The sequence below is a fragment of the Schistocerca cancellata genome, chromosome 2 (genome assembly GCF_023864275.1).
Source record: "Schistocerca cancellata isolate TAMUIC-IGC-003103 chromosome 2, iqSchCanc2.1, whole genome shotgun sequence".
Classification (NCBI taxonomy): domain Eukaryota; kingdom Metazoa; phylum Arthropoda; class Insecta; order Orthoptera; family Acrididae; genus Schistocerca; species Schistocerca cancellata.
Genome location: NC_064627.1, coordinates 285,683,438 through 285,700,985, shown reverse-complemented (window position 1 = coordinate 285,700,985; position 17,548 = coordinate 285,683,438). Strand labels below are relative to the sequence as shown.

Below are 17,548 nucleotides of genomic sequence, written 5' to 3'. Positions count from 1 at the left end.
CTGCACTACTAGAAGAGTTTATTTTTTGTTTGTTTTTTGTTTTGTTTTCGTTTCTAATAGAAAATTGGCAAAATAAATACCCGGGTAGTGCTGGGTTTGTCAGCTAGTAAGATATATGGGTTTAGCATAAATTTAATTTACGAAGTAACTGTTGATCCCACAAAGTATGTAAGTAGGCTGTTTAGGTTTTTATATTGGTAACACCACGTAGCGCTCTGTATGAAAATCACTGGCTGTGCTGTGTGCAGTCTGTGGCTGGTTAGCATTGTTGTAATATTCGCTATTGTAGTGTTGGGTAATTGGATGTTAACAGCGCGTAGCGTTGCACATTTGGAGGTGAGCCGCCAGCAGTGGTGGATGTGGGGAGAGAAATGGTGGAGTTTTGAGAGCGAATGATCTGGACATGTGTCCATCAGAGACAGTAAATTTGTAAGACTGGGTGCCATGAACTGCTATATATATTATGACTTTTGAACACTTTTAAAGTAAATACATTGTTTGTTCTCTATCAAAATCTTTCATTTGCTAACTATGCCTACCAGTAGTTAGTGCCTTCAGTAGTTTGAATCTTTTATTTAGCTGGCAGTAGTGGCGCTCGCTGTATTGCAGTAGTTCGAGTGACGAAGATTTTTGTGAGGTAAGTGATTTGTGAAAGGTATAGGTTAATGTTAGTCAGGGCCATTCTTTTGTAGGGATTATTGAAAGTCATATTCCGTTGCGCTAAAAATATTGTGTGTCAGTTTAGTGTTGATCAGAATAAGTAAAGAGAGTAATGTCTGAGTACGTTCAGTTTTGCTCAGCTGTTTGAAAATCAAATAACATAGGATGTTTATCAGCACAGTAATTCATTAATTTTTCTAAGAGGACGTTTCTTATTTGAGAAAACGGTGAGGACGCAAAACCTGGATCTACAGTATTTGCAGGATTGTGTCCTGTCATTTCGGAATCCTGAGGCGAACTGTTGCTGACCGATCGATCGATAATGCTTCCCTGTTCACTATTTGTTTCACTGGCTACGCCATTATTTGCCGCCCGCTCCATTTCCCTATGCACAATTACCAAATTACTACTTTGAATGTCTGTTAATTCATTACACAGTGGTGCTGATAAGCTACGCTCGTCGTCACTATTATTTCTCAGTTTACTTTGGAGTCTAGTGTTACGTTATTCACACGCCATTATTGTCACAATATTTCACACGATGACACAGTAAAGAGCAAAATAAGAAAACAGATTAACATAGCACTGAAAATAATATCTCGTTAATTGCAAGCGCAGCTGCGAAGTACTTGGTGCAAATTTACATGCATGCCACAACTGCTTTACTGTACAACAATGAAAAACTACAACTACATAGGAAATTCTCTCTATAATTACGCGTTAGCAATAAACAATAGCTACACTAATTACACAAACTACAAGAAAAAATCAGAAGATTCCAGTGAGGTATCCTCGGCTAAGGGTCGACATATGAAACGTTCCCTTAGAAAAATTAATGTATTACTGTGCTGATAAACATCTTATGTTATTTGATTTTCAAACAGCTGAGCAAAACTGAACGTACTCAGACATTACTCTCTTTACTTATTCTGATCAACACTAAACTGACACACAATATTTTTAGCGCAACGTAATATGACTTCCAATAATCCCTACAAAAGAATGGCCCTGACTAACGTTAACCTATACCTTTCACAAATCACTTACCTCAAAAAAATCTTCGTCACTCGAACTACTGCAATACAGCGAGCGCCACTACTGCCAGCTAAATAAAAGATTCAAACTACTGAAGGCACTAACTACTGGTAGGCATAGTTAGCAAATGAAAGATTTTGATAGAGAACAAACAATGTATTTACCTTAATAGTGTTCAAAAATAATATATATAGCAGTTCATGGCATCCAGTCTTACAAATTTACTGTCTCTGATGGATACACGTCCAGATCATTCGCTCTCAAAACTCCGCCATTTCTCTCCCCACATCCACCACTGCTGGTGGCTCACCTGCAACTGCGCAAAGCTACGCGCTGTTAACATCCAACTGCCCAACACTACAATAGCGAATATTACAACAATGCTAACCAGCCACAGACTGCACACAGCACAGCCAGTGATTTTCATACAGAGCGCTACGTGGCGTTACCAATATAAAAACCTAAACAGCCTACTTACAAGTATCTTGCTGGCCTGTGCAAGTAACTGAACGTCGTAACTCATTTGCTTCTAGAGAGCAGTTATAGTATTGATAAAGGAAAGGGATACAACGGTGGGTAACTGATTCACGAAGATCAGCTGTTCTGTCAGGCAGCAGTAGGAATGGCCTTCGCGCCTGGTTTATCTAAACAGCTTGGTCACGTGACTTTAGAGACGGCGCCTGCTGTAGTGCAGCTTTGCGTAACTTGAGCGCTCCGCGGTCAGCTCTATAAATAGCAGCCGTTGATGCTAAAGGAGAGGCTCAGAGGCTCACTGGTAAACAGTTGTCGCAGCAGCAGCGGCAGCAGCAGTAGGCAGCAGCATCAGACATGGGCATGGAGAAGTACGCTGGTCGCGTGGCCCTGGTTACTGGCGCCAGTTCCGGCATGGGCGCCGCTATCGCTCAGGAACTGCTCAGGCACGGCATCAACGTCGTCGGTCTCGCCAGGAGGGTGGAACTGATCAAGGTCGGTCTGTGGAAAAGTTCCTAACTAGATTTAGGTTCCCACTGAAGCAGAATACGAGAGGTTTCAGCAATTCATATCGGAAAGCTCTCACATGTTTCCTACGTAGAAGGGACCATTACTAAACTGACATATTCCCGTTTATCTTCAGCAAGAGACGCAACAGTTCATCATTCTCGAGAAGTGTATTTACCTTAATAGTGTTCAAAAATAATATATATAGCAGTTCATAGCATCCAGTCTTACAAATTTACTGTCTCTGATGGACACACGAGATAAATAAGCTGTACATACAGTACCGACAGTAATAATCGCGACGAAATGTGATGACATGCTGCATATGTCAATTCTCTAGCTCTCCCAGTGAGACCCTATTAATGTTTGTACGATCACTAACTTAAGGTAGTAAGAGCAAGATGCCACTAATTAGCCAAAAGAACGCCCACTCCAACCATTTCACTGTAGGAGGGATTGGTTTTGTCGAACTCATGCATAATGACATATGTTATCAAGATAAATCAATATCTACATCTACATCCATACTCCGCAAGCCACCTGACGGTGTGTGGCGGAGGGTACCCTGAGTACCTCTATCGGTTCTCCATTCTATTCCAGTCTCGTATTGTTCGTGGAAAGAAGGATTGTCTGTATGTTTCTGTGTGGGCTCTAATCTCTCTGATTTTATCCTCATGGTCTCTTCGCGAGATATACATAGGAATGAGCAATATACTGCTGGACTCTTCGGTGAAGGTATGTTCTCGAAACTTTAACAAAAGCCCGTACCGAGCTACTGAGCGTCTCTCCTGTAGAGTCTTCCACTGGAGTTTATCTATCATCTCCGTAACGCTTTCGCGATTACTAAGTGATCCTGTAACGAAGCGCGCTGCTGTCCATTGGATCTTCCCTATCTCTTCTATCAAGCCTATCTGGTACGGATCCCACACCGCTGAGCAGTATTCAAGCAGTGGGCGAACGAGTGTACTGTAACCTACTTCCTTTGTTTTCGGACTGCATTTCCTTAGGATTCTTCCAATGAATCTCAGTCTGGCATCTGCTTTACCGACGATCAACTTTATATGATCATTCCATTTTAAATCACTCCTAATGCGTACTCCCAGATAATTTATCTATGTTCCTTCAGCTATTCGGCAATAGACACGACAACGCATCGTTCCTGAAACGTGTGTAGCACGTATACATACGACCTCGGCACTGAACGATCACCGAATCTTGCCAGTGTAGCATGTTGCATCTGTGTATTGTTCTAGTTTCTCGAGGGATTGGCATTTGCCTAAATTTTTGAATCAGCGTTACCAGACGGTGCCCACTTGTTTATTTATAGCAGTCTTTGGTTAAATAGTTAAAATGAATTAAAATTGTTGTATTCTGTGTAGTCAAAGAAAATAAACTGAATGTTTAATAAAGTCATTATAACATTAACTTAAACTAAGGCTTTCTTTTTAAATACCTTTTTTTATTTGCATGTAAAGGAAAATACATCCACCCTACAGCAAGCAACCTAAAGTTTTGCAGTGAACACATAGTGCATAGTGGGGCGATCACACTGTTATAGAAATAATTCAAAAGCCAAGCTCGCTTAAATACTGTTTACTGGATAACACTATAGGTGCCATAATCGGATCTGAATGTAGATTAAATTTTATAAAACATTTGTATCGTTATTTCCAAATGGTTTATAAATGTTAATCTACACTCAGATCGGATGATGGCACCTTTAGTGAGTTGACATCGGTTATCCAGTAAACAGTATTTAAGAGGAACTTTTTATGTGTCATCGCATTCCTTCCCAAGTCACCCCTAGATGCACTATCTTAATAACAGTATTCTTTTCTTTAGGACGTATACCTGACGTGCCCTCGATAGAACACACACACACACACACACAGACGCACATAAAAAAAATACAGCTCGCACTCGCATCCACTGGTGTAAATTTGTAAATTTGTATACTTTTCACCTTGTTTAAATAGTAGTCTTCTTTCGCTGTATGACAATTTTCAGATTGTGTCTCTTGTCACCTCCCGTGATCACCTTCGGTGATCAGGTCTAATGGACTTATTTCCCTGGATATTTTCAATGTGTTGTTTACTCATCGGAGTATATAATTTCTTCCTGGTCTGCTACTCAATTTTTGAGAAATTTCTTCGGGGCACAATTAGTTTACTGATTCCTAAATTCACTGCACCATTAAGCTCTAACTGTTTCGACAATTTCCATAAATTTCCATAATATTCGAAATTCTTTTTCCTAAGGCTCTTTTCAGCGCACGGAAAAAATTATGTAGTTAAAGAAAAAGTATGCGGTGTAATAAATCGGCAGGTACAGACTATAAAAATTACTTTCGTTTGTTAAATATTCTGCCCTTTTATTCCTAATTTCTTTTGTCTCATCAGACTTCTACAGGTTCGATGATCTTTCTCCCCCGTGACAAATTCTTCATCTCTTGATAAGTCGTTATATTCCAGTCTGTCTTCACTTACAATTTTTGCCCTCTTTGGCTGCATCTGGTACCTTGTAAGTCGGTCCTAGATGTCTTAACAAATATCCCATCATTTTGTCCCATCTTGTAATCAGTGTTTATCACATATACCTTTCTTCTCCGATTCTGCGAGGGACTTCCTCGTTTGTAATATTATCAGTGCACACTGCAAACCAACCGTAGCCATCGAGTTTTCCGAATTTTGCACACCAACCGAGAACATAAACTTGCTGGACGCAATTTCTGTGATTCTCTTAAAATAGGACTCTGGTAGCTCTGGACTGCTGTCAATGACGCAGAACCAAGCGGTCATATGACCCTCTAATTCTGTCATGGTGGTGAAGCAGCGTACAGAGAGATGCATTTATTTTGACCTTTCCAAATAACATTTTGTCCATCACGTATGAAGCAAATGTTTAGCTACCAGGGCGGCATTAAATAGCACGATTGCCCTTCTTGTATGTGTTCACGTCAAAGATACGAGCATCAGTGCGTCTATTTAATTTTTTTATTCGGTAATCCCGCCATCCTCGTCGCACACGTCGACTGTACTAGCCCTAGACATAGACATGGACACACCTCCGTAGTTAGTAAGAAACTTCTCGTGCAACCAATAATGCTCAAAAAAGTACTTTTTAAGTTAAAAAATTGTAAACGTAACATACTGTGTATAATATCTTGATTAGAATTTTGTTCCACTTAAATATTGCTTCAAAGTAAAAGAATAGGTGTGCCAAATTTCATTGCAATCCTTCCAGTAGTTTCTGGTATACGTGTTCCTGAAAGCAGAAAACCTTAAGTTGCAGAAAACTCATTTTAAAGTTTGGATGAAATGTAAAAAAAATCTATCATACCTTAGCTAAAACTGCCCATATCCATATTCCATTTCTTGCTCATCCTCCTCTACAGCTCTTTTAGCTTCTTTGCTCCTTTGCCTAGCAATTTTTTGTAAGTCCTGGACTGAAGTCTCCGCCTTCGCGATTCTTTGCTAATCGATGATCTGCAATATCTGCTCAGTGAAGACTCCAGGTGTAAAGCCCAACTTGCTGAGGATGTGAAGTCTTGCCACATTCCCATCATTAAACACTGCTGCAGCTTCGAAAGCAGAAATCTTCGCCACCAAATTGGAAACAAACACAGTATTTGGACATCTTTTCCAAATAAGAGCATTGAAACTTTCATTTGGGTTCTGTGTTTTCCCATGCAGACATTTTTCTAGCAGTTATGATGAAGCCAGTGCTCTAAAAGTTGGTTTAATGGCCATTGAAACCTCATAAGGAAGGTTATTTTTATGGGTATAAGCTTCCCCACATTCCTTACTTTTCAAAAATTTGCACCATTCATTAGAACAGATGCCATGTTGAGGTGTAGTGTCTGTCGACAAGTAATGAAACTAAATGGCCCATACTGCTTTCCTCACAGTGTCCAAGCTTGTGAGGTTACTTCTAATTGCAGCACCATAATAGACTTGTAGGCTGTCAGTTCTCTTCTTTGTTAATCTGTTTTTACATCCCAGTGGCTTCCCATCCTCTAGTAGCTTGTCTTTATTGTCTGCAATAAGTCTTATAGCTTAAGCACTCCAGTTTCTCAATACTGCAATTTTTTCCATAGAGCTGAATTTCAACTACATTCTTGAAAGCACTAGAGTCTCCATGTCCTAAATACTGTATGTATCTTACTCCATACTTTTGCAAAGATCTATGGAAAATGAATTTCATACCTGTAGCTTCCATCCCACCACCGGAGCCTGCATAATTTCTGCTACAAATAGCTTTATGGGCTTCTTGCCATTCTGTTTCTTTACCTGCATCAATATATTTCTTGTGTAAGGAACATGCAGAACAATATTTATTCATCACCTCTAAGTCTAATAGTTTTCCAGTGTCAACACTAATGATTGTTGAAATTCCAAGCAGTGAAGTATGCCCCCTCTTCATCCAGGAACTGTCACAGGAAACTGCTATATCTTTGCTATTAGTTGCTTCACAATTCTCTTGAATTGCCCCCAGGACTGCCATTTTCATGCTCTCTTCACCTGCTTCTGCAACTGCATTGAGGCGAGCAGTATTCATTGAACAAAATTTTAGGGGAGGACCAGGCATGTTCATAATACCACATAAAAGGTTTCCACCATCTCTTCTAATCCCTATACATCTTAGTCCATAAGCAAATCTCATATTGGCTTCATAGATTCTCTTACTGACCTTTGATGTCTTGAATGGTCTGTCAGCGTCACAGTTTTGACACAAAATGTGTAATGTGCAAACCAAACCTTCTCTCTTTCCATCATCAACCAAATCCATATTTCCTCCCCAAAGAGAGCACTTGCAGGCTTTTCTAAGTGCTTCTGCCACCATTTCCAGGTCCACAATTCTGAAACCTGTATTTCTGTCATGATTTGTTTCTTCTGACACAATCCCTGTCCCAAGTTTTATTTTAGATGCACTTGGAGACAAGCTAATGTTTGCATCTGCAGGCCTGACCCTAACCTCAATTCAGTTTTTCGCTTTATATTGGAAATATGGGATTTACTATATTTTTAAATACTTTACCAGGCCTAGGCATTGTAAAAAGGGATCAACAGATTCAACCTTGCACAAAGAATGGCACAATAAATCAAGCGTCACTCTAATTCCACTGAACACCACAAAACTTGTTTACAACACTCCACAGGCTTCTATATCAAACTGATTGATCCAGAAAATGGCTCCACATCCTTCTTTACAACACTGCTGTTATGTATACAAATAATCACCGCCTTCTAAAGCTATATTTTCTAGGTTCACAGGCCAAATTCTGCAATAAAATTTTTCCTCCATTTGGTACATTGAAAAGCGGGCTTGGTGCATTACACTGCTTAGGGTTTTAATTTTTTATACCATTTGTACTTCGAATTTCAAGGAAAAAATTTGGGATAATAATCTCAATTATACTTACTATCAAATAAGCAAATAAAAATAATTTGTAAATTTTTCATTATTTCTGACACCGTCTCCCCTTAACTGTCTCTCTCCGTGAGTCTCTGTGTAAGGGTGTATTTTAACCCCAATAGTCTCCCCACATATTATGTGTGTTCCCTTTTTTTATCGCCTTTTCCATATACATCGTTTCATCTTCTTTCATATCTGTAATGTCCCTCAGCTAAAGAGCAGCAGATTGTGCCGCTGCCATTACCCCCCCCCCCCCGCCCATATGGAGCAGGGGGATGAAATCACAATAAAGAAAAAAACAGCCTCAGTAAGCACCTGAATATGATGAGCAGCTGTCTCGTTGAAATATTGTGCAGTTTCCATGACGTTATCCGACAGGACCTACGTGAACCAATGAAGCAGTTATTACATTGAGAAACTCTCAACAGCACACTTTGAGATGCCCACTAAACCCGGTGGACAGAACAGGTAATTAGGGTTGTGGAAAGGGCCAAATAAGGTTGGGGTCAGTTTCACCTTCTAACTGTAATTTATTGTAATTTAATAACACATTTACAACCAAAGCATCACATAGCCGAACATTTATCAAATGCAACTCTTTCACGGCTGAAGCCCTCCAAATAAGCAGTCTTAAAAAATCAACAAGATAAAAATCCCATTAAAATAGCAATAAAATAATTTAAGAAAATCTATCACGGCTGGATGGAAAGGCTCAAGGCAAAGTAGATAGAACAAACATATGCAAGGTGCATTACAATAGATGAAGGTCACAATTAAGTTTCAAAAGTTTAAAATATATTACCATAATCTTTTAAAAGGCAGAAGGCCGCAATGTTTAAGCTTGAAAGATAATTTTAAGAATAAGGTTACAAGACTAGAAGCCCACAGTTAATTTTGCAATTTTTTTTAGAAATAAAGAAAAAACAACCATAAGCATTAAATTTTAAGTAGATGAAAACATAATTAAACACCGGTGCGAAAGACAATAAAGACAACAGCACTTAGAAGCCTCCAGGGAGGTCGGTCTGCCCTCGTTCACTTAAGCGAGACAGATGGTGAGCCCAATTACATTTGATCTGTCAGAACCTAACCAGGGTGCAGCCACGGACCAACTGACACAATGACTTGCTTCCCGTCAATCAGTACATGAGAACTCAAACAGAAAAGGTTACCAACGTGATAATCCAAAATGGAGTATATATTAGCTGCCAACATTACACACGATGTTGGACAGCGACAACAGGCGAGGAAAAGACGCTACCTGAAATTACGTTAGTGGCCAGGGCAGGTAACCAGAACACTAACGGCCACAAGGCAGAAAATTCCACTGGTGTACTCGAACTGTAGTCAACCAAAATAGTTAATTGTACCGCATGGCGACTAAATTTCCTCAGTAGAAACACAAGGTGTCGCTCACAGGAAAATCTCCCCAACAGCAAACCATCGAAACGAACCACCACAACATGAATGGACGTGGCTTGGGTAATAGAAACCACTACTCAACTTTGACGTCCTGGGTCGGTGAACCACGAAGCTCGTAGGGATCACACAGCTCCACACACGCTCCGACTCTGTGAAGGGGGCGCCAGCGGACCCAGCCGACTGCACCGCGCGGAGATAACTTCCCTCGTCCGCAGCAACCGACCGACTCACTTCAGAATGCCGACAACATCTACGATAGTCGTCAGTGGAAATAACGCGAACTACACACACAACCTGACAAACACTTGCATGAAGACCTGAACGATACACAAAAGTAACTAAGCACGCATGAAGACAAATCGGGAGTCGATGCACACACACAGCCGACTCATGAACGATCGGCGAGCCAAAACGCGTCGTCCGGTAGGACAACCGACCGACGATCCACCAAGACCGTGGCCCGGCTCAGGTGGTGCTTGGCGGCAATGGTCGGGCGAGCCATGTCGACGCAGACCTCACTGCTGCTCCAGCCCGACTGCACTAGTGCCGCATTGCAACTCCCGACTGGCACGTCCGGACTGCACTCCAGGCACATTACAACTGACTGGCCGACCCGAGCTCGAGACCCGAACTCGCTTACGACAGAGAACGACCGGGAAATAATAGCAGTCAAGCAAAGATACTACGAGAGGGGATATATCGATACGCGATGCTAACGCCGCTCACGGTCAGGCAAAGCAGCAACTCAGTGACAGTAGTAATTTAAATTAACGTAGTGAGGTGGAAGTACGTTTCTGGCCCTTAAAATAGAGGCACCTTTGCAAGAACAGGAGAACACAAGGTACATCAAGAATACTTTGCCTAAGTAGCTATACAATCTATAAGGGATAATAATGGAATAGACGAACTAGGCACCAGTTCAGATTACAATTTATAAATAAAATACAAATGAGAACTGTCAAAAAGAGCTAAAGCTAATATTAATTCCGTCAATTAACTAAACAATACAGAAGGATGCATATACTGTGCTGGTGTACAGAAAAGAACTATAGGTTCAGTAAAACCAAACACTAGGCCAACCGACTAGGTACTCCTATATGACCATCCATTTAAGCACATATCGACCGTAATACAAAAACACAGTCCAAGAACTAATTCACATAAACCTTCAACAACTGAAAAATGGTTCAAATGGTTCTGAGCACTATGGGACTTAACACGTAAGGTCGTGAGTCACCTAGAAGTTAGAACTACTTAAACCTAACTAACCTATGGACATCACACACATCCATGCCCGAGGCAGGATTCGAACCTGCGACCGTAGCGGTCGCGCGGTTCCAAACTGAACAACTGAAACACATTTCAGCGAAACACAGTCAGGCCTTGCAACGGGCCCACTGACAATAACGAGAAGGAAATCACGGAACCCTCCAACCGTTAGCCATACTTCAACTTCAGTCATAACCAGCATGCAAGCGACGGCACAACCTATGTTTCCCTCAAGAACTACCCACATGACACTCCTCTGGTGCACCCCCATTCAAGAGCGCATACCACGGGTAGCATCCACTTGTGTATCGTCAGCTCAACCTCCCCTGAACGCCAGACGCATAACCTCTACCCACTCGGAACAGGAACCGATGTCCGAGCACTCGTAAAAAGGTTCGTTGGCTGCTATCGGAGGCCTTGATTCGACCACACTGCTGCAATGCTGGCCAGGTGAATCGCAACCCTTCCCATACTACTCAAACAATATCAGTTGCTCTCTTACTGACCGTAGCTCTTCAAAGACTGCCTCCCTCTCTGGCCAAAGCTTCTCGCAGCACGAGCTTGGCAAACCCTGGGTGACAGACAAACACATCGTAATGGGAGAGAATTCAACGTGTCGTAAATCGCGACACAATTGCTTTAAACGAAAAATCTATTTTGTATATTCCACACATGTTCTATATTTTAAAAAAATAGTTTATCCTCTACTACTATGCTTGAGAGTTTTACTTACGCCGTGTCATGTACTTTGTTCAAGTGCATATTCTTGTACATTATCGTTATTTTTGTGAGTTCATTATATTGTGGTCACCGGTTTATAACTGCTTCTGACGTATTTTCTTTCTATTCTTGAAAATGACTTCAATGCATTTTTTTTTCATTTCTTCCTCTTATAAACTATTGTTTTCATACTGGTAGTCAAAACATACGTGTTGAATGTGTCGGCGTAAGAAATTACTGTCAGTTAAGTAAAGTTAAAAGTAGCTTGATAGTATAAGCTGTTGTGTTTTTGAAATGTACTACTTTCTGGTAACAAGTACTTCACTATGTAGCGGTAGGAAGCACTGTCCGCTTCATTACTTGCTTTGTCTTATGGTATTTACGTTTTCTCTTTAAGTGTAAACAAACTGCTAAAACAACGTACCTGAAATTGCATCCTTCAGTTACACGATAAGTACAAATGCATTATCTGAAATGTATCACTACGATGCTAAGTGGGAATCAACTAACAAGTAGGCAGGCTACTCTCGCGAAGAAAAAAAAAAAAAAGAAGAAGAAAAACCGCACTGGCCACGTGTACTTTTGACCTACTTGTAATAACTATCTTTTCATCAGTTATTAGATCTCCGAAAAAAGTTTGCAGTATACTGTTCGTGTACCTATCAGAAGTCACTGTTTGGCGGAAAAGAAATGGTTCAATAATTCGCTTTGCACTAATTGCTCACCACACTCAGGTTTGCACGTAATGTAAATGCTCTAGATGTAACTCAAGAGGATTTTCAAAACTGTAGCGTTCATTGTACCGTTACTGTTTACAATGTGTTAATGATCTTGTAGAAAGCTTGGGATGCTGTTTAAGACTGTTTGCAGATGATGCGTTTGTCTATAGGAAAGTAGCAACGTCAGAAGACAGTATAATTTGCAGAATGTTCTGCAGAGGATTGATCAATGGTGCAGTCTCTGGCAGTTGACCCTGAAGGTAAATAAATGTAACATATTGCTCATACATAGGAAAAGAAAGTCGCTGCTATTGATAAGAAACTGCTGGAAACAGTATCTGCCGTAAGATATCTAGGACGAATTATACGGAGCGACGTTTGGTGGAATGATCGCATACAACAAGTAGTAGGAAAAGCAGATGTCAGAAATTCATATGAAGAATCTTAAAGAAATATAACTCATCCGCAAAGGAAGTGGCTTTGAAGGGGCTTCAACGACCGATTCTTAAGTAATGTTCATCAATATAGGGTCCTCACCAGGTAGGACTGATAGAGGAGATCCAAGGAAGAATGGCGCGGTCAGTCAGGGGATCGTATAGTAGGAGCGAGGGAGTTCCCAGGATACTCAGCCAACTCCGTTGGCAGACAAGAGAGGCGTTGTGGGTCACGGAGAGGTTCACTGTTGACATTTGGAGAAAGTACGCACCCGGAAGAGTCGGAGAACATATTACTTCCGGCCATATACACTACTGGCCATTAAAATTGCTACACCACGAAGATGACGTGCTAAGGACGCGAAATTTAACCGACAGGAAGAAGATGCTGTGATATGCAAATGACTGGCTTTTCAGAGCATTCACACAAGGTTGGCACCGGTGGCGACACCTACAGCGTGCTGACATGAGGAAAGTTTCCAAGCGATTTCTCATACACAAACAGCAGTTGACCTGCGTTGCCTGGTGAAACGTTGTTGTGATGCCTCGTGTAAGGAGGAAAAATCGTATCATCACGATTCTGGCTTTGATAAAGGTCGGATTGTAGCCTATTGCGGTTGCGGTTTATCGTATCGCGACATCGCTGCTCGCGTTGGTCGAGATCCAATTAATGTTAGCAGAATATGGAATCGGAGGATTCAGGAGGGTAATACGGAAAGCCGTGCTCGATCCCAACGGCCTCGTATCACTAGCACTCGAGATGACAGGCATCTTATCCGCATGGCTGTAACGGACCGTGCAGCCACGTCTGGATCCATGAGTCAACAGATGGGGACGTTTGCAAGACAACAACCATCTGCACGAACAGTTCGCCGACGTTTGCAGCAGCATGGACTATCAGCTCGGAGACCATGGCTGCGGTTACCCTTGACGCTGCATCACAGACAGGAGTGCCTGCGATTGTGTGCTCAACGACGAACGTGGGTGCACGAATGGCAAAACGTCATTTTTTCGGATGAATCCAGGTTCTGTTTACAGCATCATGATGGTCGCATCTGTGTTTGGCGACATCGCGGTGAACGCACTTTGGAAGCGCGTATTCGTCATCGCCATATTGGCGTATCACCCGGCGTGATGGTATGGGGTGCCATTGGTTACACGTCTCGGTCACCTCTTGTTCGCATTGACGGCACTTTGAACAGTGGACGTTGCATTTCAGATGTGTTGCGACCCGTGGCTCTACCCTTCATTTGATCCCTGCGAAATCCTACATTGAACCTGCGTGGGCAACTGTACATGTACACGCCATCCAAGCTCTGTTTGACTCAATGCCCAGGCGTATCAAGGCCGTTATTACGGCCAGAGGTGGTGGTTCTCAGGATCTGTGCACCCAAATTGCTTGAAAATGTAATCACATGTCAGTTCTAGTATAATATATTTGTCCAACGAATACCCGTGTATCATCTGCATTTATTATTGGTGTAGCAATTTTAATGGCCAGTAGCGTACATGTCGCATTATGACCACGACGAGAAAATTCGAGAAATTAGAACCAATACAGAGATGTACCGACAATCATTCTTCCCACGCGCCATTCATAGGAGCAGTATGTGAATTGATCGACGGACACTATCGTTAGTTTTTCAAGTCTCTGTTTGAATTCGTGCTCAACTGTGTGTGTAGCAGAGGCCACTGTCACACAAGTACGAGTGTGAAGAGTTAAACGGCACAAAGATTTTCCCGTTCTTCTTACAAAGGCCGCTCCTCTGTCTTCTCAGTTAAAACCGATACGCCAGATGCCACAGTGCCCGCATAAAGAGTCGAAGAGTCACGCAGCTGCAGACTGCCTACATTGGTACTGATTTCCACACAACGTACCAGCTCTTGCGCCATGCATGAAACAACCTGTCTTACCATCCTGTGGTAGAGCATCATATCAGTGTCGTGTTTCACGCAGCTGTTTGACACTATATCCTTATGAAGCACTTAAAAGCCATCTTTCTGTTTTGCCTTAGGCTCTTGAAGTGAAGGGGTCCCCGGGCAAACTGTACGCTATTCAAGGAGACGTGGGAAAAGAAGAAAGCATCCTCTCAGCTTTCAAGTGGATTAGGGAGAACCTCAATGGAGTCGACATCCTGGTCAACAGCGCTGGTGTCGATCACGAAACTGATTTTGTATGTACGTATGCAAATGGAAACCAAATATTTCAAATTTGAATGTATTTACATTGAATTAATTTATAAATGTCAGCCTGCTTAGCGGAGTGGTAAAGTGCTTGCCTCCCATGCAGCGGGGCGAGGGTTAAATTCTTGGCCAGATTGGAAATTTTCTCGGCTCGTGGACTGGGTGTTGTGTTGTCCTCATCATCATTGTATCCCCACCACTAGCACGCAGGTCGTCCAGTGTGGCGTCGACTTGCACTTGGCAGCCGAACTTCCCGGACTGAACCTCCCGGCCACCAATGCCATACGCTCATTTCACTTTTTTTTCAGTTTATGAATGACGGAAATGTGAACGAATGCATTATCAACTATAGCAAAATTACAGATATTACAGCGAACGTGTGCATTGTAACGTCGACAAAGAAATACTATGAAACACCTCAGAACATGCGGGCGAATCAGACGTGTGTCGGTACTGCGACCGGAATTAACGCTTACTGGTCGGGTCGGGTACAGCCTCAAGGCCTCTCGCCCACACTCGTGTGGCAAATGGCGGGCTGGCTTCCTGAACTGTTGTTCCACAGAAACTCGATAAATGTTAAATACAATTTATATGATTCACAGAACTATTTCCTCTACTACGGTGTGTTAAAACTGTGGTTACAATGGCATTCAGCTATGTATTTAACGTAAATATGGCTGGCGAGTTACAAATTATGAATAGAAGGTTGAGCATTCTTAGTAGTTCATGTAACTTCATATTTTTAATCTGTGTTTGCCCCACAGAATATCTTCAATACAGGAAGATTGCAAAGGTATTTTTACTCTATAACAATACTTCATGGGAGCAAGCTGATTTATACACCTCAGATATTGTACGCCACGGTTATGCACAACAGACTCTACAGGTGAGGACTGGTTACTGAAGAGCATATGCGTTTTAGGAAAGAATATTCAACTCCTTATAAAATTTTCATTTTGAAAATTAGAAATTTGTGGTAAGTTCTGTGGGACCAAACTGCTAAGGTCGTCGGTCCCTAGACTTACGCACTACTTAATCTAACTTAAACTGACTTACGCTGAGAACAGCACACACACCCATGCCCAAGGGAGGACTCGAAGCTCCGACAGTGGGAGCCAAGCGAACCGTGGCAAGGCGCCCATGACCGCACGGCCATCCCGCGCGGATTTTCATTTTGACTTCTTCATAAAATCAATGATGCTGTAACCAAGATAAAAAATTTTATACACAGTACAGTCACATTCATGTGACCACCGCCTGTATTGCATCTCAACATGCAATAACCACTCACAGACGGCATGTGGCAGAACTAGCAGTACAGGGTATATAGTGTCTTTTCGGGGGGTGCAGACAATAGCTCAGCCGCTGTCGTAGTGAGGAAATGGAGCGATTTACCTGACATCCCCTACCCCCATGAACCATGGACCTTGCCGTTGGTGGGGAGGCATGCGTGCCTCAGCGATACAGATAGCCGTACCGTAGGTGCAACCACAACGGAGGGGTATCTGTTGAGAGACCGACAAACGTGTGGTTCCTGAAGAGGGGCAGCAGCCTTTTCAGTAGTTGCAGGGGCAACAGTCTGGATGATTGACTGATGTGGCCTTGCAACACTAACCGAAATGGCCTTGCTGTGCTGGTACTGCGAACGGCTGAAAGCAAGGGGAAACTATAGCCGTAATTTTTCCCGAGGGCATGAAGCTTTACTGTATGATTAAATGATGATGGCGTCCTCTTGGGTAAAATATTCCGGAGGTAAAATAGTCCCCCATACTGATCTCCGGGCGGGGACTACTCAAGAGCAAAACGAGGGACTACTCAAGAGCAAAACGAGGATAATGGAATGGAGTCGACTTAAGTCGGGTGATGCTGAGGGAATTAGATTAGGAAATGAGGCACTTAAAGTAGTAAAGGAGTTTGCTATTTGAGGAGCAAAATAACTGATGATGGTCGAAGTAGAGAGGATATAAAAGGTAGACTGGCAATGGCAAGGAAAGCGTTTCTGAAGAAGAGAAATTTGTTAACATCGAGTATAGATTTAAGTGTCAGAAGTCGTTTCTGAAATTATTTGTATGGAGTGTAGCCATGTATAGTTTGGACAAGAAGAGAATAGAAGCTTTCGAAATGTGGTGCTACAGAAGAATGCTGAAGATTAGATGGGTAGAACACATAACTAATGAGGAGGTATTGAATAGAATTGGGGAGAAGAGGAGTTTGTGGCACAACTTGGCAAGAAGAAGGGACCGGTTGGTAGTACATGTTCTGAGGCATCAAGGGATCACAAATTTAGCATTGGAGGGCAGCGTGGAGGGTAAAAATCGTAGAGGGAGACCAAGAGATGAATGCACTAAGCAGATTCAGAAGGATGTAGGTCGCAGTAAGTACTGGGAGATGAAGAAGCTTGCACAGGATAGAGTAACATGGAGAGCTGCATCAAACCAGTCTCAGGACTGAAGACAACAACAACAACAACATCTGACATCCGAAAGTATTTGACCACTGGCTTCCGGGCCAAGGGTGGAAGCATTTCTAAAACGGCTAAGATGGTAAACTGTTCGAGTGCCGTCTTGTCATGCATGGCAAACTAGTGCTACCAAAAACCGGTGACGAGGCGACTATTGTGCACCACAGGCCATAGATGACAGGGGTGGACGACTGCTGTAGATGTGTGCACGGGTGATTAGACCTGCAACAGTTGATCCACTGACCATCCAG

General features: G+C 42.3%; 1 protein-coding gene across 1 annotated transcript in view; it reads left to right on the top strand.

Moving 5' to 3' along the window:
* The first annotated feature begins 2,455 nt into the window (after positions 1–2,455).
* LOC126161631 (dehydrogenase/reductase SDR family member 11-like) overlaps positions 2,456–17,548 on the top strand; it is a 51,004-nt gene continuing 35,911 nt past the window's right edge. The window contains exons 1-2 of the mRNA XM_049917590.1: positions 2,456–2,661; positions 14,668–14,830. Of these exons, the coding sequence (XP_049773547.1) occupies positions 2,524–2,661; positions 14,668–14,830 (301 nt within the window). The 5' untranslated portion in view covers positions 2,456–2,523. The remainder of the gene's footprint in view (positions 2,662–14,667; positions 14,831–17,548) is intronic.